General features: G+C 37.1%; 3 protein-coding genes across 3 annotated transcripts; 1 reads left to right on the top strand and 2 right to left on the bottom strand.

The window, feature by feature from the left end:
• Window positions 1–11: 11 nt before the first annotated feature.
• On the bottom strand, window positions 12–2,432 carry LOC106388843 (SEC12-like protein 2). The gene is made up of 10 exons (XM_013829013.3): window positions 2,108–2,432; window positions 1,941–2,035; window positions 1,639–1,789; window positions 1,455–1,546; window positions 1,274–1,370; window positions 1,104–1,179; window positions 887–1,007; window positions 668–784; window positions 498–565; window positions 12–349 (listed from the first exon to the last, which is right to left on the bottom strand). Exons 1-10 carry the CDS (start codon window positions 2,384–2,386, stop codon window positions 243–245), a joined length of 1,203 nt encoding a protein of 400 aa, XP_013684467.1. The 5' UTR covers window positions 2,387–2,432; the 3' UTR covers window positions 12–242.
• A 13,329-nt stretch (window positions 2,433–15,761) lies between these two features.
• On the top strand, window positions 15,762–19,515 carry BNAA02G26850D (protein ESMERALDA 1). The gene is made up of 10 exons (XM_013829024.3): window positions 15,762–16,426; window positions 16,681–16,750; window positions 16,875–16,942; window positions 17,036–17,124; window positions 17,219–17,416; window positions 17,512–17,716; window positions 17,802–17,969; window positions 18,148–18,315; window positions 18,397–18,587; window positions 18,679–19,515. The coding sequence occupies exons 1-10, from the start codon at window positions 16,049–16,051 to the stop codon at window positions 18,848–18,850; spliced, it is 1,707 nt and encodes a 568-aa protein (XP_013684478.1). The 5' UTR covers window positions 15,762–16,048; the 3' UTR covers window positions 18,851–19,515.
• Window positions 19,516–20,669: 1,154 nt separating this feature from the next.
• Window positions 20,670–21,850, bottom strand: LOC106408169. Its single transcript, XM_013848989.1, has 6 exons — window positions 21,713–21,850; window positions 21,370–21,634; window positions 21,182–21,275; window positions 20,959–21,083; window positions 20,795–20,882; window positions 20,670–20,691 (listed from the first exon to the last, which is right to left on the bottom strand). The coding sequence occupies exons 1-6, from the start codon at window positions 21,848–21,850 to the stop codon at window positions 20,670–20,672; spliced, it is 732 nt and encodes a 243-aa protein (XP_013704443.1).
• Between the last annotated feature and the right edge of the window lie 1,836 nt (window positions 21,851–23,686).

Raw genomic sequence — 23,686 nt, forward strand, 5'->3', positions numbered from 1 at the left:
AGATCAGTGAGAAACATAAAAGAGCCTTGTTGACGGATATGATATCGTAGTTTACTGCTTACAATGATAGTTTACATTATTTGGATGTATAAAAGCATTCAAGTTTCTCTTAAAGGTGAAGAAAAAGAACTCCTTCGAATTTTCTCACAACACAAACGCAAAAAAGCTATGGCTGAAAAAAAAAGAGTGCATATGATATGTTGGGGTTCAAGCCATTCGGATGTATCGTCTTGTGGGGTCACTTAGAGGCTATTTTCTTTACCTATGATCCCCTTTGCCATCAAGAAATAATAGGAAACCACGTATAGCAACACGCACAACAACAACATCACCAGCCAGTTTACTCCCTCTGCAATTTCATTCACAAACACAAAGCGTTAGGTTTCTAGAAATATCTTTATAACTTAGTCTGTGAATTGTATTCTTGGTACAGTTTTGGTTAAGTTTGGGTAAAGTAGTACGATGGAGAGAAGAAGATTAATCATAAATATACTTACGTTTTTCAGCCGTTTTTTCAATGACAGTTAGCTTTGCCCTTGAGTCAAAAGATACTGACACTAAGCACCTGCAAGACCAAGTCCAGATAGTGAGTTCATTTCTTCAGCATGATCATTGAATCCGTAGCTGTGCAGTGAAAGATAGATACTTAGTGAGTATAGAAAGACACCTTGAATCAGGGGAGAAAGTCAGTGCGGTGACCAAACCGAGATGAGCTTTCTTGACCAATTGGTGAGTCTTCATTTTAGTTGAATCAATTATCAAAACATCTCCTTCCATGTTTCCACTGGCATTAAAGAGAAAAGTTATGACAACCACAACTAGAATAAGTATTAGTATTAGTTCTATCGGTTTGGTCACAACAGTGCGTAGAAAAGATAAGACTTACAGTGCAAGAAGCTTCCCATCAGCTGACACATTAAAGGCGGATATAGAGTAGTTTTTCATAAGCTTTGAACGTCTTCTTTTCCATGTTGCTGTATCCCATGTTATTACACTCCCACCACGTTCTACGCAACAAAACAGATCAGTTGTGATCGCTAGCTCTGACATATAAAAATGTATCAAGGATCATATGTTCTTGCACTGTCAGGATGTAAGTTTACCAGTGTTTGCAGCAATGTAAAGAACTTCATTGCCTGCATTGTCGACGGAGAATCTGCAGTAGGCAAACATCTCATCCTGCATACAATATAAAACTCATTACATTTGATACAAATAATGTTGGAAGTTTGTACACAAAGTTAAGAGATACAAATAGCAAAACCCCACTCACCTTCTCTTTTGATAGACTGGCAATGGCAGCAGAAGCCTTTACGTCCCAAACCCGACAAAGTGGACCTCCAAGCGATACAAGAAACTTACCACTTTCACTGCAAAACGAAAAAATATCAGAAGCAGGCAACTTGTTCTACAATTATTGTTCGAGTGGCCTTATCTGATAGTAGAAAGCACACCTGAAAGTTAAGTTTTTCACTGATGCATGTGCCTTAGACTCATCAAGTATCGTTTTCATACTAGGCCATTCAAAAATCCTCAAAGTCCCATCCTGTACTGCACCAAAACAAAAATTGCATAAGAACCACTAACGTCTCTTCCCTCCGTTACATAAAAAGAGACAGAATCTAAGAGCTTTCCTACCTCCCCACCAGCAGCAAGCACAGACCCTTCCTGACTAAACGCCAAAGCTAACTGTTGTCCAACGTCTTTCAACTCCTTAATCACTTCCTCTCCCTCTTCACCACCCTGATCACCCTCTCTTGGACTCATAATGTTCTCCCAATCAAACCGTCTGTATATCAACAAGTACAATCACATCTCTTGAGACTTCCCTCTACTAACCAAACCATAAATGACACATGCTTTCCAAACTCATCACCCAGATTCTAATAGCAAAACCTAATAAAGTTCCAAGCTTTAACATTGGATATGAGATGACTCACTTGCAACTGTTAGGCAATGCGCAAACAAGACCACCTCCACGAGGATGAACAGCCATCCTGTAAGGTAGATCAGTACCAAGCACAATCCTACCAAGCTGCAACAAATGATCCTTAAGTATACAAATTTGTTGAAAAATGTATAGATCTGATACACATGCATTACTTACAGGTTGTTCAGAGAGAGATTTGGTGTCGAGATCAACACGACAGATTACGATGACATTCTTGATCCCGCTTCTTCCCTCTCCACCTCCTCCGGCCAGAACGATGCAGCTCCGGGAGGTCGACGACGACGAAGACTCGTCGCCGCCGTCTTCGGAATTGTCCTGATCCTTGTCGATTTTCGATCTGACGGTTTCTTCAGGGATCCAGTCGGCGGCGTAGATCGGGAAGCCGTAGGTCTGCGTATTCGACAGTTGATTGCTCTCTGTGGTTTGATTCGCCATTTCTCTTCTCGAGCTCAATGCGAAGTCTTCTTGTCTGATTCGTAGACACGAGAGTTACATACAGAAAGGAACTTTAGTGGGCCAGGCCCATTATAGCATTTAACAGACCCGGTTCACGGGACAGAGACGGGTAATTATTATCGGACTCGGTTAAAGATGGCGCTACAGAGAATGTATGTAACTTTGACTCCAGAAAAAAAAAAACATTTGTAACTTTCTTATTTCTGATATACATATGTGCGGAAGAAATTAAAATAATTTAATATGTATATGTTTTAAAATCCATTTAATTTTTCATCATTTATAAACAAATTTTCCTATAGTTAATTTTACTTCAACCAAAGCAATAGATGTTAATAAACAGAATAAGTAGAATTAAAGGAATGATAATTAATGGAATGAAATTAGTATTTTTTTTTTTAGTATTGATTAGTTTCAAACCATAAAAATGTAAAGTTCAAACAACCGGTAACCAAGAATCTTCATTCACGAGGGAGAAAATGTGATGTGAAATGTCAAATATGTGGTGCAGAGGAAGAATCTATTAATCATGTTCTGTTCGAGTGTCCATTAGCACTACAAACGTGGGCTTTATCTAATATTCCTTCATGCCCAGGTGTCTTTCCCACCCCGTCACTTTTCACAAATATGGACTATCTTTTCTGGCGGTTACCTAAGGAACCAGATTTGAATTATTTTCCATGGATATTGTGGTATATTTGGAAGAATAGAAACGCTAAAGTTTTTAAGAATCAGATAAAAACCCCTTTTGATATTCTTCGAATGGCGAAAATAGAAGGTGTTTTGTGGGCTGAAGCCCAGACAAAAGAACCTATAAACCGTGAATCTCTACATATTGCAGAGACCCATTTTCCACGTGGAGTTAACAAGTGTTATATAGATGGAGCATGGAAGGAACATGATCTTTATACAGGGCAGGGATGGGTCTACAGAAAAGATGGATCAAATGATACTATGATGGGTGCAATGTCTATTCGCAGGAGTCTATCACCTTTACATGCTGAATGTGAAGCGTTGATATGGGCGATGGAGTGCATGAAGACCCTACAAATCTCAGAGGTGGTGTTTGCAACAGACTGTTCTCAATTGGTGAAGATGGTGTCTACACCGACAGAATGGCCGGCGTTCACTACACACATGGAGGAGTTTCTGCGATGTAAGGAATTCTTTCTCAACTTTACTATCCAGCATATACCAAGGGCGCAAAATACTCTGGCGGACAAGCTGGCACGAGGTGCTAGAACTTCGCCATCTGCTATGGTTTATGTTGACTCAGTTCCTCCGAGGTGGCTCTCGGATCAGAAATCTTCTTAGTTTCTTAGCCTTTTGTCGTAAAAAAAAAAAAAACAACCAGTTAAAAAAAAGCTAAATAAATCTTTTTAAAAAATCACCATTACGTGACATAAAGAGCTCAAAAGAGCATATAGATAGAATCCGCCAAAGATTGAGACAGTATCAACCAAAATACTGGTTTTTGAACTAAATCTCAAGGCGTAAGCTGTACTGACTAGCCTCTTCATTGAGTAGTTGTTACAGCCAAAGAGAACATGACGACCCAAGGAGGACTATGATCTCTTCTTGTCGATTCTGATCTATTTTGCAAGTGAGAGTAATATGACGTGTACAAAATATCATCAAAAGCATGAACAAATGGGTACATAAAGATGACATGGCTATGTCGCATGTTTGCCAACGATATGGAAGATCCAAAATCAGGGACTAAATTGTTAAAACAAAAGCTCATATCCTTGAAACTGGCTCCTCTTTTATCCACAGTAGCGGTTTGAGAAGAACTTAGATTTTGGGGATCCGTCTCTATAAGATAAGTTCCCACCAATTCTGACATATGATAGCCTAACATTGATCATTAACTTATTAAAGAAAAAAATGAAACAACCTGCCATCGAAACGTCGAGGAGGTTAAGCAAATCAACAAAACACAAAAAGCCGTCGCTCCACAAGGATCCTAAACTTACGACAAAACTGTAACTCCACAAGGAGCCAACAACTCTCAGAAAATCATCGGATCTGCTCGTCAGATATCAGATCTGACCCAAGAAAAACCAAACTCAACTCACCACAACCACAAAACACAAAACACAGACAAAGAATACAAGCGGGTAGCAGAAATGAACATGAGAAAAATGGAGAAGAAGAAACGGTCGCCTCTCCGCAGAAAACACTAGTGTATATGATTAGCATTAAAATAATGAAGGGATGAAACACTTAATTGAACTCATCTTACAAGAAGATGATAGGTAGATGGTCTTCTACCTCTTTGTATCCGAATTATTCTCTACTAAGAAATTGGAGCTTGAGTAGAGAATAGAGAGAAGTATACCTTATGAGTTATGAGAATGGAATTAAAATCTATACTATTATTTGAGAAGTGAATTTTCTTACATGTCATACTCTCCATGATTTTAGGATAAATCATTAATTTAATTATTATTATCTAAATTTTATTTTAATATATATATCATGATATTTAAAATAATTAATAAACATTAACTTATTCAACTGATATATACTATTATTTTTGAAAATATATTTTAATATATACACTTATTATTATGATACTTAGGTTATAAGTGAATTTGCTTACTTGTTATATTCTTCATAATTTTAGGTAATTTTGTTTATTTGTCATGCTTTCCATAATCTTAATAAATAATTCTAATGATTTAGCTGATAATTTATTTAGAATCATAGTTAAATTTATATTATATTTACTTTACTAATATTATTATATATATGTTAATATTATATTTGGTTTAGTCATATAAAATCATCTCTATTTTAATATATATATCACATAAGATAGAATGAATCATCTATTTTTTAAGATAATTTTTTTGGACAGTCAAAATCACTATTAATTTCCGAAAAGAGTTGCCAAAGATTTCTAAAATATTAATAATATTATTTGCGAATGAATTTTTTTGCTCTCGAGTTTAAATGTTAGAGCGTTTAAAATATTTATTACCTTTAATAAATGATTTAATTTATTAATATATATAATTACCCATAGTTAAAAAAAAATCATTAGTTTGATATCAATCATTATCTAAAAAGATTCTATATAATGTTATCCAAGAATATTTTACACTATAATTTTTTTAAAATAAATATAAATCCATGTATATTACGTAGTAAAATTTATTTTATTAAAAGAAAAAAAAGTTATCATATATAAAAATTGTAATAATTAATTAATTATCAAATATTTCAAAAGCATGAAAATAATTTATTTTAATGGTTTTGAATTGATAATAAATCTATTAATTTTTTTTGTAAAATTATTAAGCCAACAAGTGCGGGCAAAACATCTAGTTCTATTTATCCTATAACTATTTTAACATGGAATGATTTTCAAATGAATTTTGTTTTATTTTGGAATGACAAGGAATAATATGAAATGAGATGGAATACTCATTTCTTCTTGTGGAATGAGAAGGAATTAAGCATTCATAAAGTTTTTATTTCAAAAAATGCATTCGAGTTGTCCCCTTAATAATGAGTGGTCCATCGAAAATTATTTTTGAAATTATACAGAAAAAATATAAAACATAGAAAAAGTTTACGTAGTGATTGAAAAGTTCATAAACAAGTTTTCTAAAATTTCCATAATAAATGCAGTGACGATTTTTTCAAACCCATAAATTGAAAGAAAAGATGTGAAAAATCTAGATGATGGTATGTGAAAATTCAAACAATAGTACTGGGTTTATTGGTTATATGATCCGTATATTAGATTTTTTTTTTGAATTAATGCTAAATTGATTTAAAAACACCTGTTTTACAGAAAAAAAAACTAGCATAATGAACTAAATGAGTCTCATCTTGTGACAAGCCACAATTGAAACATTCATCATACTTCCCATCCCCCATATGTCGAATTGTAGAGATTCGGTTTCGCACTACCTTGTCAATTTCCTCTTTTAATACTTGAAGAGCTCTCCGGTACTTTGCCATGTCGTCTTCCATTTTTTTTCCTTTTATATTGTTGTGTATAGCCAACCAAAACACATATCTTGTGAAGAATTTATGCATTGTTTGTTGACTTGTATATTAGATTATGTCTTTTCAACAATATCCCAAACTCTTTGTGACAACCCGCCCCGTGGGAACTATCTGCCCCTTGGGCCCCAGGCTCACAGCGCTGCAGCGCACCGCCCCAACTCCTCCCTTATGAGTTCTCACTAACTCCATAATTAGGTTGTTGGTGGGCCTCGAACCCAGGACCTCACCCTTTATAGCATTCCCACATGACAAACTGTCACCAATTGATCTGCAGTTCAATTGGTGACAGCTTATCCTGTGGGAATGCTGTTAAAGGGTGAGGTCCTGGGTTCAAGGCCCACCAACAACCTAATTATAGAGTTAGTGAGAACTCATAAGGGAGGGGTTGGGGTCGGTGCGCTGCAGCGCTGTTACCAATTGATTGTAACGGCCCGGTTCCTGGCCCATAAATTTTTCTAAGAATATGAGCTTCTCTACGGCCCATTTGGCAAAGACCAAGGGTTTTTCTTTCCCCTTTCCTATAAAAAGGAGATGCAGCCTCCCTTTTTGTCTCATTCAGAAACTGAAGCGAAGCTCTGCAGAGAATTCCCGGAGACCAGAAACCCTAGCCGTCGAGCTCTCTCCCCTTCTCTCTTGCGCCGCCTCTCTCTCTTCTCTCACTCTCTCCCGCGCGTCGCTCTCTCTCTCTCCTCGCCATCACTCTCTCTCTCCTCGCCGCCGCACTCTCTTTCTCTCCTCGCCGGCGCCGTGTGGTGGTGGTGGTGACCAGAGCTCAACCTTCTCTCATCCTTGTATCCAGATCCAGATCTAGACTAAGGTGGAGTGTCTTGAACCCAACTTTTTCTCATGATTCTGTATACTCCTTTATGTTGGAGTTAGGTTTGATTAGACCATGTTTGAGAGCTATGATGATAGAACATGATTATTACTAGGTTGATAGATGAATGGATCATGATGCATAAGAACACTCATACTGTAAATGGGACTTAATGAACTAAATTGAGTTGTTGTGGTGATGATTGATTGGTAATTGATACTTGTATAATTAGCTTGTGTAGTCCCATAGTTTGATTGTAAATGAAAGCTACGAAGGTTAGTAAGAAATGAATGCTAAGGTAATAGATGACTATTGATTGATAGTGATACTGTAAGTGAAACCTGAGTGTGATGTGTATTGTGTGTGACACCGATAACGGGTGACGTCTAGTGAATAAGTTCAAGTACGAGTCTAAGTGAAAAGGAAAGTGAATGAGAATGAGAATGGATAAGTGAAAGTGATAAGGATGTGAAAGGATAAGTGAAAGTATAAAAGAATAATGTTAAGGTAAGCATGGGTGGGGAAAGCATATAAAGTCTAAGGAAAGTATGTGTGGCAGTAGTTCACGCTAGGTATCCATAGGAGATGTGGCGAATCCACAAGAATATGGAAGCACCCATAGGAGATATGGCGAATCCACAAGAATATGGGGTAGAAGCCTAGTGGGAGCTACCCACTGTGATAAGAAAGGAGTGCCAACCGCGAGAGGCGGGATATAAAAACGTGCATTGTAGAGTTCTTAGTTCATGGTTGGGTAAGGGGTGTTAAGGATGTCATAGGATCGAGTCGGTCTGGTAAGATGAGTCGGCTAAGTCTAGGGTTTAACGCGTGTGGCAATGAGTGAGATCATTGTATTGATTGATCACTAGGTTGCTATAAATGTATGGAATTGAATGTGGAATTATTGATGACGTTATGAAATGATAAAATACATTACCTGATTGTAGTGGCTAGTCAGTCCTAGTTCCCGCATAGAGTAGTATAGAGTGTCATGCGGGCAGGCTGGTCTAGAACCACTTCACTGAGTAACTTGTTGCTCACTCCTCCATTTCCATTTCCCTGTGCGCAGGACTGTAAGTAGAAGTATATGGATGTGGGTGTGACGGTATTTCAAAGAAGGTTATGCGCCGTCGACTCTCGGGACCAGTAACGGGACACGTAGGGTTGTCTAAATGAGTAGACATGTGTCCATAACGCCCCTTCGATAACTCCGGTGGGACGCCGGGGGATCGGGCCGTTACAATTGGTATCAGAGCGGGTTAAGATCCCTTAGTTCTGTCCTAAGGAATCAGCATTTCCGACGTTTTCAAAAAAAAAAAAAAAAAAAAGAAAACTCTTTTTCGGAAAAAAAAAAATATTTTGATTGCGAATATTACTAAGTATTTTCGGATTGTGAAAAGATTATTTGAAAATCCCACTATATCCATACTTCTATTATGGTTCTGATTGAAATTTCATTGCAGGATGTTTTCGCTTGACCACTATGAGTGGAGGATGCCGCGTATGCACTACGGACGGAGGAACACCAGGGAGTATGCCCGTAGGCGTCACCGTGACATGGAGGGTAACTTGGTGCTACCCATGTTCCCGGATCCTGAAGAGCAGTACATGGAGTTTCCATTCAGGTACCCGAACAAGCAGACTGTGAGGCGTAAAGTGTTGATGCCACATTTCCAGAGGATGGCTATGGAGGAACGCATACTACAGGGCAATGCGAGGTTCCAGCTTGCAACCGAAGAGGAGCCCCCGAGGAAGCGTGGCCGTCCATGCAAGCCGCCAAGTGCAGCGGGGGGACCCCCAAAGGTGTTCACCGGGAAGTGCCAGTGTGGAGTGCTGATCAAGAATGCTTTGGAGGACCGATCAGTCGCTGGATACACCGAGGACTTCATCAATCAAGCCAAGCTGTGCAAGCCAAAGAATGCAGAGACATGGTGCTTATGGTATAAGAACGGGCTTCGCAAGGAAATCTAGGCGCAGTTAAGGGGTGTTTTGGAGCCCCTGGAGTTCGCGCTAGTGAGGCGGATGGCAGGTTTCGCCATGGAGGCAGATGAGAAGATTGCAGCCAATGTGGCCGCTCTCTCGAGCATGGAAGGAGGGAACCCGGGTAGGGACGCCAAAGGCCAGGAGGTGCCGGTCGGGGAACTCGCTAAGGGAAAGCGGGGACGTCCGCGGAAACCTCCTACAGTGACATGTGATTGTGATGTACTGGTCCAGATGGTTCAGAAGCCGCGCAAGGTGAGAGATTACCTGGAGGAGTTCTTGGATACGGCAAGAGGTGCCAACCGAAGCCAGCAGAGGAGTGGTGTCATCTGTTTAGGGCTGGGCTACATAGAGATATTCGTGAAGAGCTCGTGGGGGTTCTGGAGCCTCTGGAATTTGCACTGGTGAGAAGAATAGCCAACCAAGCACTGCATGCAGAGGAGTGGTTGGCGGAAGGTGAGGCGGAGGCCGAGTATGATCGCGTCGCGGAGGGCGATGAAGACCTTGGATCCGAGACCCGTTGTGCCTCGCCATGTCAATGTGGCTAGACGAGATCATAGGGACAATTAGTAGGAGTAGGACATGTGTTTCGCTATTGGTTTTATTTCATTTATTGGTTATTGGAGTTGGTGTTCTTTTCATTCTTTACGGCATTCTGTGTTTTGTGCAGATGCGCCGAGTTTTCTTTTTACAAACTATTGTGGTCCTACTCCTTTTAAGATTCCAGTAGAGTTATCATGCCTTGTATGTCTCCCTTGATTGTTGTGTGAATGTGTGAGTCCATTTCGGTAACGAACGATTAGTCCGAAAGATGGGGGCCTTTGGAATTCGGGGACGAATTCCGATTAACGGGGGAGGATTGTAACGGTCCGGTTCCTGGTCCATAAATTTTCCTAAGAATATGGGCTTCTCTACGGACCATTTGGCAAAGACCTAGGGTTTTTCTTTCCCCTTTTCCTATAAAAAAGAGATGCAGCCTCCCTTTTTGCCTCATTCAGAAACTGAAGCGAAGCTCTGCAGAGAATTCCCGGAGACCAGAAACCCTAGCCGTCGAGCTCTCTCCCCTTCTCTCTTGCGCCGCCTCTCTCTCTTCTCTCTCTCTCTCTCCCGCGCGTTGCTCTCTCTCTCCTCGCCGTCACTCTCTCTCTCCTCGCCGCCGCACTCTTTCTCTCTCCTCGCCGACGCCGTGTGGTGGTGGTGGTGACCAGATCTCAACCTTCTCTCATCCTTGTATCCAGATCCAGATCTAGACTAAGGTGGAGTGTCTTGAACCCAATTTTTTCTCATGATTCTGTATACTCCATTATGTTGGATTTAGGTTTGATTAGACCATGTTTGAGAGCTATGATGATAGAACATGATTATTACTAGGTTGATAGATGAATGGATCATGATGCATAAGAACACTTATACTGTAAATGGGACTTAATGAACTGAATTGAGTTGTTGTGGTGATGATTGATTGGTAATTGATACTTGTATGATTGGCTTGTGTAGTCCCATAGTTTGATTGTAAATGAAAGCTACGAAGGTTAGTAAGAAATGAATGCTAAGGTAATGATGACTATTGATTGATAGTGATACTGTAAGTGAAACCTGAGTGTGATGTGGTATTGTGTGTGACACAATACGATAGTTGACGGTCTAGTGAATAAGTTCAAGTAACTATCTAAGTGAAAAGGAAAGTGAATGAGAATGAGAAGGATAAGTGAAAGTGATAAGGATGTGAAAGGATAGTGAAAGTATAAAAGAATAAGTTAAGGTAAGCGTGGGTGGGGAAAGCATATAAAAGTCTAAGGAAAGTATGTTGGCAGTAGTTCACGCTAGGTATCCCTAGGAGATGTGGCGAATCCACAGAAGTATGGAAGCACCCATAGGAGATGGGCGAATCCACAGAATATGGGGTATAAGCCTAGTGGGAGCACCCCACTGATAAGAAACGAGTGCCAACCGCATAGTGTGGGATATAAAAACGTGCAATTCTTAGCCATGTCGGGTAAGGAGGTTTAAAGGGTGTCATAAGATCGAGTCGGTCTGTTAAGTCATGAGTCGGTTTAATGTCCGGGTTTAACCGTGTGGCAATGAGTGAGATCATTGTAGATTGACACTAGTGCTATACCTGTATGAGAATGTATAATTATTGATGACTTAGATGAAATGATAAAATCCCTGCCATATGATTGTAGTCCTTTCCTCATAATAGTCCATAGGTCATCGGAGTAACTCCCTGAATGCTGTTTCCACAGAGCATTTAGTATAATTCTAAGGTGCTGTGTCTATCTTCTAAGCTATGCGGTCGATTTCAGTAACGGTGTCGCACCTGAAGTGATAGCTGACCCGTATGAATGGTACCAATTGTCATGCCTAATCATCCAGAAAACGGCTGTGAGTGTAATCATGCTCCATTAGTTGGTTTTGTGCTTCGATTTTAGTCTAATGGTCATGGATTATGTGTGAGTTGTGGATTAGTGGAAGACTTTAATGAACGAACGAGTGTTGGGGATATGTCTTTGAGGTTTTATGAGGCATTTGCATGAATATGAAAGTTCAAGAAGTTTAGTCAAGATGATTGCATTAATTCAGATCTTGTTAATTTTCTGTAAGTGAGGGTGCGAGTGCTAAGGAATTGTTGAAAGATATTGACACTTGTATTCGTTCCCGTTTTAAATGATAAGGATAATCGGTGTGTTGGGTTGGTTTGTGATGGCTTGCGCAACTCAAAGTATTTGAACTATAGGTTGCTCGTAGTTCCAAGGCTAGAATCAGCTTGAATTTAGGAGATGTTCAAACCAGACATATGTCTGTGCAGCCTACCATTTTATGCTCGTAGTGCCTTTATCATTCCTCTCCCTCATGTGCACCCCCCGCATGTCATATAAAAAGCGCATTGTTCGTTTCATGGTCGCGCACAGATCCACCGGTGTATCGCTTTTCTTACTTTATTCTGTGAGAGAGTACATGAGGTGGATGTGGAGAATGTGGAGTACGGTGTTATGTCACAAATTGAAGGTATATCCCAAGCACCGGTAGGTCATGAGGGCAGCGGTTAGCACATGGTCGTGAGCATCCAATCGGGACTAGTAACGGGACGTGAGATCCCCCTGGACTAAAGGGAGTAGGGTTGTCTAAATGAGTAGACACGTGTCTATAACGCCCCTTCGATAACTCCGATGGGACGCCGGGGGATCGGGCCGTTACACTTTTGATCCATCAGAAACAACCCCAAGTTTTAGAAATATTATAAATGTGTGTTGGTTGTACATTGGTACATCTGTTCCCGGATGAAGACATCCTTGGTACATTGCACGGGTGATGAAAAGGCTGAGTGGGTTTCTTGTTGGCGTTTGTGTTCTTGTGGAAGAATATTTTTTCTGATAAATGTGGTTTAAAGATTCAAACCTTTTGTTACTTCTCATCATTGTCTTCATTTGAAGTTTGGCTTTATGACTTGTCTTTAATCTATTGTCTAATCGTTCTTGTGGCCATCAAAGTACAAATATATGGCGGACAATGAGGATTCGTGTCCTTGTCTTGTATTTAGTGCATATATTAGCTATAAAAAACTCCACACACGGCCGTTTCCTAAACGCTAAAACTGATTGAAATAAAACATGATAAATTGGAACATCGTCGAGTAACTTGTAAACTACGACCAAAGATACGAGACCCAACTTGCGGTGTCACTAGCTGTTAATGACCTATAGACACTGAACACGCGGGCTTGTGGTTAGAATATTGACGTGCCACGTCATATTTTTCAATTGAAAATCTCATTAAAATATTAGAAAATGGCATAAACTAAATTTGGAATCTTTTCATATTTCCTGCACACAAAAATGTCGCTGTTGCCAACCTCTCTCCCTCCATCTCAGTTGCACATGTGCAACAGAGCCACACGCTAGTATTTTCTAGTACTCAACATCACATAATCACATTATTAATTAATTCGCTCATATATTCAAAACCATGATAACTGTAGTTTTTATTGTTACTTTTAAATATACATACTGAAAAATTTATTCTTCGAGGTATTTAAAATTGCAACTTTTGTATAGTTTTCTGGTGATTATGTCATCCCCAAGTGGAGATCTAAACTAACTCACAAGTCAACTATTATAATCGGTAGAATTTAAAATTGTTTTGCTCATAAAATATACGAATTTTGTTGTGGCTACATTGTATTAATAAGCAATCATGCTTGGAAAATTATAATATTGTCATCAAAATAATTACACCATATATGACTCCAATTCCTTGCCAAAGCACGTGCCATTTAGGGATGAAATATTAGGTCAACAAAGTATGGGATCAACATTGCTTGTCGTGTTAGCCTTGCCTTCTGAGTTGTTTAGTTTTGAATTAAATACTTTTACTACTGTTTCATTACACTACAGGTTTTTAATACAGATGCTTTTGTTTTCATGGCTAAGCAAGCATATAGGTCTTTTCGACTAAAAGGTATACTTTTTATCTTTGTAAATATATTTGTTTTCAGTGATATATTATGTTATGTTGATAATCTCACACCAAAAATATAAGAATACTAGGTGTTTTGCCCGCACATGCGGACATGATTGTTTTACTAATAATTAGTAATATATGTATTGATGACAAAAGAAGTAATAAATGTATTATGATTTAAACATCATGATAACTTATTCTTTATATTCTTAATCATTTTAGTTCTCTTCAATTTTTATTTCGATCTACGTCTTTAACACAAAGGAAAGCTATAAAACTATGAGACTATAAGAGCATAATTATATATCAAATATTCCACACAATGTAAAGTAAGAATGTGAACTTTTGGTCTCTCATAATCTACTTTGTATTTTTTAACCATAAACATGAATTAACTTACCAAAAAACATTAAAACACACAAAATCCAAATAACAACAAAATAAATAAAAATTAAATAGAAACTAAAGTTCGATGATAATTTTGAACTTAACAAAAAAACGAATTGAGATAATGACAATATTTCATTGGTTTACTTGATCAATATATACATTGACTTATCTTAATATTTCATAAGTTTACTTTTAATAAATGAAACAATGGATAATGATAGTTTTATTATTAAAGTTAATTTATGGTTAATTATATAATGATAAATCTAATTATTCATTAGAGTTATATTTACTTTTATCTGTTTTAGAAACTAAACCATTAAAGACATGTTCATAACATGATTACATAGGCAATTCTCTAAATTTAATATCAAAGCATATTTTTTTATAGATTAAACAATAATAAAACATACACGTGAAATAACTACTGAAGTAATTCAGAATACTTAATTCATAGTTCTCAATTCCATGTAACAAAACCGATTTGCTCCTATTATTTCAGGCTAAAAAAAAGAAGAAAAACATAGAACTCCAACTATAAAAAACAAATATCAAAAGTACATAAATATAGATGTCAAAAACTATAATCGAGACAACTTGGAATGAATGAGAAAATTGAAACTATAGAGTTTAAAACATCTTACATCATATGAAAATAAGAATTGGTCCTAACTTTTTTAAACTAATTATAATTGTAATTCCAATTAGAAAGTTTGAAATAGTTATGTTATTTAAATTAATAAATTAATTATTTAAGCTAAAAACTAATAAAAATCTTGTGAAAGTTAAAATAATTATAATCATAATTCCAATTAGAAATTTCAAAATATTTAAATTAATAAATTAATTAGAAATCGAAATATTTATATTATTTAAATAATAAATTGATGATTTAATCTAAAAACTAATAAGAATATGAAAAAGAAACGAAATTAACTAAAATCATGAAAAATATGACAAATCAGCAAAATTACTTCATAAATAATAGTATAGATCATTGAGTAAACAAAAAAAAAAACAAATGTCAGGATATCCTGCGGATTATTCTAGATATTGTCGTCATTCATATATATTTTTGTTTTAAAGGGGATAATTTTAATTTATAATTGTAGATTAACAAAACTTTATTTGTACAATAAAGCATATTACTAATATACGAATTTATATATTTTATTGTATTTTCCATAACCCAAAAGTGAAAAAAGAAATGTGTTGAAGTCTTCTTGGATGTTTTTCCATATCTTGTACGAATAATCAAAAGTAGAAAGAACACAACGCACAACATCCTAAAGACTGAATAAATTATTCTTATTAAAAAAAACGAATTACTTTTCAGTATATAATAAAATAAGGGAACCTAGATAAAATACTAAAATTATTCCTTAAAAGTATTTTATATACATCTTACAACAATAAAATATATTACTTGACTAAATGTTTACTAATCTTTATGTATTTAAATTATATTATAATTATATTCATAAAAATTAATACATTTCATTAATAATTATTTAAATTAATGATTTTTTTATAAGATATCTTCACAGTGGGACTCAGAACAAATAGAATCGTTAGACATGCATCATTCATTTATCAATTATTTATTTTAATAGAAATAAATCAGTATTAAAAGCATTTAAATGGAGTTTCCAGTTCTATAAAAAAATGTTCATAATAAATTTTGAAATCTAAGGGAAAAAAAAGAAAGACAGAAAGGAAGAGAAGGAAAGGAGAGGGTACGCATGTGACTGATCACGCCTCCCTCCACCTCAAAAGACACTCTCTCTCTCTCTCTCTCTCTCCCGGCGATTCTCTTCAAATCTCTCAACCGCGCTCCTCCGCCGTGGCGAGAGAGACAAAACACATCCACCGCATCTCTATGACTCAATCACACAATCTCTTAACCACATAGGCGAGAGAGAGAGAGAGACAACATTAAAGAAGAATCGAGATCCAATCCCTTCCCTCAAATGCTCGCGAAGAACCATCGGCTGCCTGGAAGCGGCCACACCACTCCATCCCCTCCCGGCTCCCCCCGCCGCTCTCCTCGGTACCGTCACTCCCGTTCAAAACCCTCCGCTCGGTTCCCCGCCGCCGTCCAGCCGAGCCGGACCCTCGCGCATCGCGTCTCGTGGATCATCCTATCGGCTCTCCTCCGGCGCCAGGGAGTCTTCCTCTTCGCGCCTCTGATATACATCTCGTGTATGCTGCTGTACATGGGCACCGTCTCCTTCGACGTTGGCCCCATCATTAGGCATCGATCTCCTCCCGGATCTGTTTACAAAAGCCCCCAGCTTTACGCCAAGCTTAGGCATGATATGGACGCTGATAACTCCTCCGCTGATGCGGTTAGCCTTTTTTTTTGGTTGTTAACTTGTAAAGGCTGTTCCTTTATTGACTCTAGCTCGAATGTACATTGAGAGAAGGACTATTAGCTCAGATCTTAGCAAGTTAATTGTAACTACTACTGTAGGATTAGAATGTTACTTTGGTTCTGTGGCTGTTTTGCGAGCGTGTTATATGGTTTGAGAATTGTAATGTTGATTGGTTTGCTACAATCTCTTTCACGTGTCATCATCAATGTTACTCTATTTCATATCAGATATCAACCATTTGGAAACATTCGTATAAAGGTGGGGAGTGGAAGCCCTACGTCAACAAGTCCACTGGAGGTACTCTATTGCATGCATTACTTGTCACATTGATTAAAGTGTTCCGTGCATTCTACAAAGTTAATTGGATCATAATTTGATTTAAGTAAACATTGGCTTCTTCTTCTTTTTTTGTTAATTGTAGCGTTGCCAGAGTCAAATGGTTATATATATGTTGAAGCAAACGGAGGCTTGAATCAGCAACGGACATCGGTAGGTTTGTTGATCTTTTCATGATTCAATGCATTTCTCTCGATTTTGCTTATGTCAAATATGTTGACTTTGTCTCTACTATGTTATGCTTAGATATGCAATGCGGTTGCTGTGGCAGGATATCTCAACGCAACTCTAGTAATTCCCAACTTTCACTTTCACAGCATATGGAGAGATCCAAGGTTTATATACATTTGCTTTATTTTAAAAAATCTTGTCTGGGCATTGTTCATTCAAGCAAAGGCGTCTTTTTAACATAGTTTTTTTTTTTTGCAGTAAATTTGGGGACATTTACGATGAAGAGTTCTTTGTCAATACCTTAGCAAACGATGTACGGGTGGTTGACACGATTCCTGAATATCTAATGGAGCGGTATGACTTTAACATGACAAATGTCTACAACTTCAGAGTTAAAGCATGGTCACCTATTCAATATTATCGAGACTCGATCTTGCCGAAGCTACTTGAGGAGAAGTAAGTTACAACTTTGCACATACTAGAGTTGGTTTACGCATTGTTCTTAATAGGACAGTTTGTCAATGAAAATTGGTATCTTTTAAATGGCACAGGGTTATACGAATATCCCCATTTGCAAATAGACTTTCGTTTGATGCTCCTCAACCTGTCCAGAGACTTAGATGTTTGGCGAATTACGAAGCCCTGAGGTTCTCGGAACCTATACTGACACTAGGGGAAACACTGGTGAAGAGAATGAAAGAGCAGAGTGCAAACCACGGAGGAAAGTACGTATCTGTACATCTGCGCTTTGAAGAGGTTTGTTCCATGTGAAGAAGAGACACTTTTGTCTTTATTATGGGATGGAGAAAGAGATATAATAAGCTATTTATTCATGTTGCAGGACATGGTAGCGTTCTCCTGTTGTGTATTTGATGGTGGCAACCAAGAAAAGCAAGATATGGTTGCAGCAAGAGAGCGAGGATGGAAAGGAAAATTTACAAAACCAGGCCGTGTTATTAGACCTGGTGCTATCAGGCAAAATGGGAAATGCCCTTTAACTCCTTTAGAGGTACTCATCAGTTCCTTTGATTCTGGACACTGCTACTATCTACAATATATTTGCATTCTCAGATCTTTAAAAGTTAATCATCAATCAGAATAGCTCCACCAAACCCTTGTGAGCAACAATGTGACTTGTTCTCTTTAGTTGTTTCTGTTTGGTTTATACTTTTCTTGTAACCTTTCAGGTAGGCTTAATGCTAAGAGGAATGGGTTTCAACAAAAGCACATATATTTTCCTTGCATCTGGTCAGATATATAACGCTAACAGAACTATGGCCCCGCTACTAGAGATGTTCCCTAATCTACAAACTAAGGAGATGATTGCATCAGAGGAGGAGCTTGCTCCATACAAGGTCTGCTTCTTTTCCCTCTGTTTGCTCCATTGTACAGTTCGTATCTTAAATCATTTTTTCTGGCTTGGAATCTGTGTTTAGAACTTCTCTTCAAGAATGGCTGCCATAGATTACACAGTCTGTCTCCACAGCGAAGTGTTTGTGACCACACAAGGTGGAAACTTTCCTCACTTCCTCATGGGCCACCGGAGATATTTGTACGGAGGACACTCCAAAACTATTAGACCGGACAAGCGAAAGTTAGCAATACTCTTTGACAATCCCAACATCGGGTACTCACTTCTACTCCTTGACAAGTTCCAAGTTTAAAACGTTCTAGATAAATGATATTTGTACGCTGTTATGTGTTTTGTTGCCTGGCAGATGGAGGAGTTTTAAACGTCATATGCTAAACATGAGGTCTCATAGTGACTCAAAGGGGTTTGAGCTAAAAAGACCTAATGACTCCATTTACACATTCCCTTGTCCTGACTGTATGTCACGTAAGAACAGAACAACGACCCCAGATTCTAAACCACCACCCCCTGCCACCTGAAAACACACAAACGCACTCGCTTCATTGCCGGCCAAAAGGCTGTGTTCATTCCTTTGTAATTCTAATTCTTTCATATCAGAGTGGATCTTGACGACTTTGGGGCCTCTCTCGAGAGTTTTAGGGAGACAGCGTTTGGAGGGGTCGCAAAATTGTCTATTTATATCCGGGGAAGGGTCTCACCAGAGGAGGAGTAGTAGCCACAAACATTGTTTGATACGTTTTGACACATTGAAGCTGATGCATCTAACATGGGAAGAAATTGAGGGTTTAGTTCAAATCCTTGACTGCTGCTGGTGGTCAAAGAGTAGGACAGCGTTTGGATGTTCACTTCTTCTTTTTGTTTGGGTTTATTTTGCGGTTTGAAGCGTTTGCGTTTTGTACATTTATGTAAACGCAGACGTTAGAGTCGACTTTTGTGTTAGGAGATATGTAGAGACTGACTAACAGGGGGGAGAGAAGAAGCTGCCCGAAAAGTTTTGTACATTGGTTTGGTTTAGAGGCGATGATGGTGTCTCTTTTGGTTTTGGTTTATTTAAATTCTTTCTTGTAGTAGGGTCTTTTAATTGTGTTTCACATCATATTCTTCTGATTCTTTCGGAGGTGGTAGAATGTTATGTTTGTTTCAGCAAACAACTCTCTCAATATTGATTTGATTCTTTCATTTATTTGCCTCTTTGTGCCATGCCATCTCTATAGTTTAATATATTATTTAACTTAAAAGACTATTGAGTTGTTACAGCTAACTGATCTGTGAAGCTAATATGTAATGTATACACTATATTAACAAACTAGGTAGTAACCCGCGCCTTGTGCGGGATGAGATATTTAATTTAATCATGTTTAAATTATATATATGCGTGAGTTAGTATATAAGATTAAACCATACTTATCGGTGTTGAATGTATTATTAGTTTATTGTGTGAAAATATTATAATTTGGCTTCTGGAATATTGAAAAGATAAACTAAGTTGGCCCAACATAAGTGGGTTTTGGCGTTTTATGTTTAATTGTTCCCAGTGGGCTGCGTTTAACTTCAGTCACATTGGTTTGGATTTTATGTTTCTTTTTGAAATAATTTTGCTCAACTTAAGAGTTAAAACGAAAAAGAAATACGACTAAAGGTGGATAAAGTTTACGGAGCGAACGAAATCGATCCGCTTTACTTTTTGTCCCGATTTCGATTCAACTCATAAACAAAGCTAAACAGAGTCAAGTCGTTTGTTGACTTACTTTCCTTTCTCTGAATTAAAATCTCCTTCAAACAGATCTTCGATTTATGTATTTGGGCAGACCGTCTTCGCGAACGAACTGTTATACCGGATTTACTCCAAACAAAGGCGATTCATTTAATTGAAGGTGCAAACCCAGAAATAAACTGTTCAGATCTTAGGTATGCTGATCTATTTATTCTTCAAATATTATAGATTAAATTGATTTTCCAAGTTTTTTTATGTGCTTAATTAGATTCAGATTGCCCTAGGAACTCATCAAGTGCATGCACGGTAGTCTCTTGAAAAGAAGGAGATTCATCAAAATTGTTTTTGGACATCGGGAATTCAATAATTGAAGGTAAGAGTAGATTCAAGTATAATATAAGGATTGTAACACTTGAAAAAAAAACACAGTTGCAGAGTATAGCAATTGAAGGTTCTTTAATCTTCTAAAACATATACGTTGTAATATAAAAAAATCCAAACCTAAAACCTTTATATAATAAAATCCAAAACTAAAATCTTAATATAAAAAAACCCATACTAAAAGCAGACATAGAACTTCCATAAGATAGTAAATCAAAGTCTTCAGCTCTCTTGCTTTAGACTCAAAGTGTAGTGAATGGAATCCTGAAAAATTGGAATTAACATTACCAATGAAAACTGTTTTTAAACCCTGTATACATAATATTCACATATAAAATAAAGGTTTCCTCAATAATATTAAACTTACATTGATTGAAAGTAATTTATTTCAGGAATTTCAGGATCAAATAAAATATCCGAACAGCCTTCAATGTTTGTAAGACATCTGAATCGACCTATAAAACGCAACAACTCAGTTTAGCTAAGAAAGTAAATAATTATTTTCATCTAATTAGTCTAAATATAACTTACCATTACCCCACTCAATTCTCCATAGCTTTAGTACACAGACGACAACATTTGCAGTTGTAGAAGACCAGTATTCATATAACTTCTCAGCAAGATCTCCATAAACAACACACTTAACTTGCGTGAAACTGCAAAGAATTTACAAAATTAAGTTATCTAATCTGAATTGCTGTAAACAGATAACATTAAAATCTATAGCTCACACTCAATATTTATTACGGAGAACCGAATGCGGGGTTGAAATCCTTGATTAAACTGGTTTGCTTGCGCTACGGAGAAATCTTGGATATCACCTACTTCAACCAAAGCTCCACATAGGCCTACATTGTACATATGAAAAAAAAATAAACATAAGGAAACCATACTATAATGTTAATGATAAGAAAACTTGTCTTAAATGAAGGATAGAATTACCAATACAGAACTTAGGATGGGATAGACCACGGAGGAGGGTTTTGTAACTCGCACAAAAGAGAAAGTTACACTCGGTGATAGGCTGAATCTTCGTTACCACCGAGTCATGAGTGAGGTTGATATGGTATTTGCTCCTTGTTGTTCGAATCAATCCAGAAGCATGAATTAGTTTAAAATCTAAGATTTCAAACCAATCACCTTCGTCAAGATTGATTTCATACGGCAATACCACACCCCAAGGCAAAGTTGTTTCAATCATTGAACCCTATTAAAATACGTTAAACAATACATCAGAACATTGTATGATAAAACAATAAAATTAATTAGTAAATAGAGTACTTACTTTTTCATCTCCAAAAACCATACATGTATTGGGTCGAATTGAACCAAAAGGTGACATCCATGTTCTGACTATCTTCACACGAATTGCAGGCTGCTTTTTGCCTGGAACCAAGGCGGTCAAACATGCGTAGGTCAACATCTAGAAGCAAAGGTAAGCTGTTTTGTTCTTTGCTATTGTATGAGTTAAAGAATTAGTTTGAAAGACCTAATATACTACCGAGGCTACCATATATTGATATAATTGACTTGGGACCCAAATTTCATTAATATAAACATGCATAACAATATAGACACACTATATATTATACCTTCCTATAGTAAGAATACATATACTCTTTCTGTATATGTATCTATGAAGTATATATGCTAAGATCTTCTCATTACTGTATTTACTTTGCGGCACTTAGGTGACAATGATTTGAAAAATTAATTCCAATATTATTAATGATTATCTTATGCATATTATAGGAAAGACCAATTATGAGAAGATCTAAGGCATATAAGAATATTTATGATAACAAATAAGGATGGATAAGTAAGAATAAGGCAAAAAATATCATTGCATACATAATCTGCATTAACTGTTATGATTACTTAGTTTCAGTGATCTTTTTTTTTTCGGGAAATGGCAAGCAAAATTGCAGTATTTTCTTAATGGACCTCTACAAATTGAAGCCCACATGTTAGAACACCGCAAGCCATTCGGTCTGCCCGTCGACATAAGGTTAGTATGAAGAGAAATGAAAATTCTGAATAATCCAATAAATAGGTTTGTCTGATAGAATCTGATTATAAAAAAAAATAGATATTCTCGTAGCCAATGTTTGAACTGAATAAGAAAAGTTGCTAGCATGTGTAGACTTGGCCATGTATTGTAGTTCTGGTGCTTTAGGTATACATTGTCATTTCTTGCAAATTGTGTGTTTTGATATGTCGACAATGTCCTGAAAAGATTAAATGAGATTGCAAAATTAGACACATATACAAATCATCTGTGTAATATAATAGTTGTAATACAAAATATATAACCGATTAAGAGATTCAGCAGAAAAATTATATCTATACACTTACATTTATGAGATGATCATAGCTTCATTACAGCGCATCCTTATCAAAACAAACTGAAGTAGCTCCACTGGAAAAAAAAATTATAATAGGTTATAACAAAATTCACACTTTATTAGACACGCTTTGTAAAGACTCGCCATCATACGACTGAATTAAAAAATCAAACACATACTCACCTATTCTTCCTTATCTTCAAATAAGTTCTGGAAAATTTCCTTGTAAACCACATTCATAGTTGAACTCTGTGGTTTCCCCTCCTTGTCAGTTATAAGGATCTTTAATCCTTTCCTTGATTTCACACGAGACACAGCCACGTATAACTGTCCATGTGAAAAAACAGGTCTAGGGAGATACAAACCTACCTTCGCAAGTGTTTGACCCTGACTTTTATTTATCGTCATTGCAAATGCCACTTTCAATGGAAATTGCCTACGCCTCATCTTGAAAGGAATCTTGGAATCTGTCGGTGTGATTAGAATCCGATGTAAGAATACCCTTTCACCAACTCTAGTTCCTGTGATAATCTTTGCTTCAATAATGTGAGAAGACAACTGAGTTATCTGCAACCTTGTCCCATTGCACAAACCATCAGTAGAATCAAGATTTCTCATTAACATCACAGGTGTTCCAATCCTCAACCTTAAACAATGATTAGGCAACCCTGAAATTTTAATACTATTGAGAAATTCAGGCGTGAAAACTGAATCATCTTGTGAGTTTGTATCAGCTGGATCAATGCTGTCAGAGCTCAAAAATATTCTTTCATCGCCTACATGGGAAACGTAATACATAACATAAGGGAGCAGAATAATAGATAGACATTTCTTGGTGAGTACAGGCTCGAAAAAACTTAGAACAAAAAAAACTTTTAGGAATACCTGTTGAGTGATCAAGCATATAGTTGTTA

This window comes from Brassica napus, chromosome A2, assembly GCF_020379485.1.
Source record: "Brassica napus cultivar Da-Ae chromosome A2, Da-Ae, whole genome shotgun sequence".
In the NCBI taxonomy this organism is placed as follows: domain Eukaryota; kingdom Viridiplantae; phylum Streptophyta; class Magnoliopsida; order Brassicales; family Brassicaceae; genus Brassica; species Brassica napus.

Bases quoted from the DNA above. Each gene is read 5' to 3' on its own strand.
- BNAA02G26850D (XM_013829024.3), top strand. From the start codon at position 16,049: ATGCTCGCGAAGAACCATCGGCTGCCTGGAAGCGGCCACACCACTCCA. The intron at 17,125-17,218 runs GTTTATATACAT...TTTTTTTTGCAG, and splicing joins AGCATATGGAGAGATCCAAG to TAAATTTGGGGACATTTACG. The intron at 17,717-17,801 runs GTTTGTTCCATG...TTCATGTTGCAG, and splicing joins TACATCTGCGCTTTGAAGAG to GACATGGTAGCGTTCTCCTG.
- LOC106408169 (XM_013848989.1), bottom strand. From the start codon at position 21,850: ATGTTGACCTACGCATGTTTGACCGCCTTGGTTCCAGGCAAAAAGCAG. The intron at 21,276-21,369 runs GTAATTCTATCC...TGTACAATGTAG, and splicing joins CCATCCTAAGTTCTGTATTG to GCCTATGTGGAGCTTTGGTT. The intron at 20,883-20,958 runs GTAAGTTATATT...TGCGTTTTATAG, and splicing joins GAGAATTGAGTGGGGTAATG to GTCGATTCAGATGTCTTACA.
- LOC106388843 (XM_013829013.3), bottom strand. From the start codon at position 2,386: ATGGCGAATCAAACCACAGAGAGCAATCAACTGTCGAATACGCAGACC. The intron at 1,008-1,103 runs GTAAACTTACAT...TTTGTTGCGTAG, and splicing joins TTACATTGCTGCAAACACTG to AACGTGGTGGGAGTGTAATA. The intron at 566-667 runs GTGTCTTTCTAT...TTGGTCTTGCAG, and splicing joins ACTTTCTCCCCTGATTCAAG to GTGCTTAGTGTCAGTATCTT.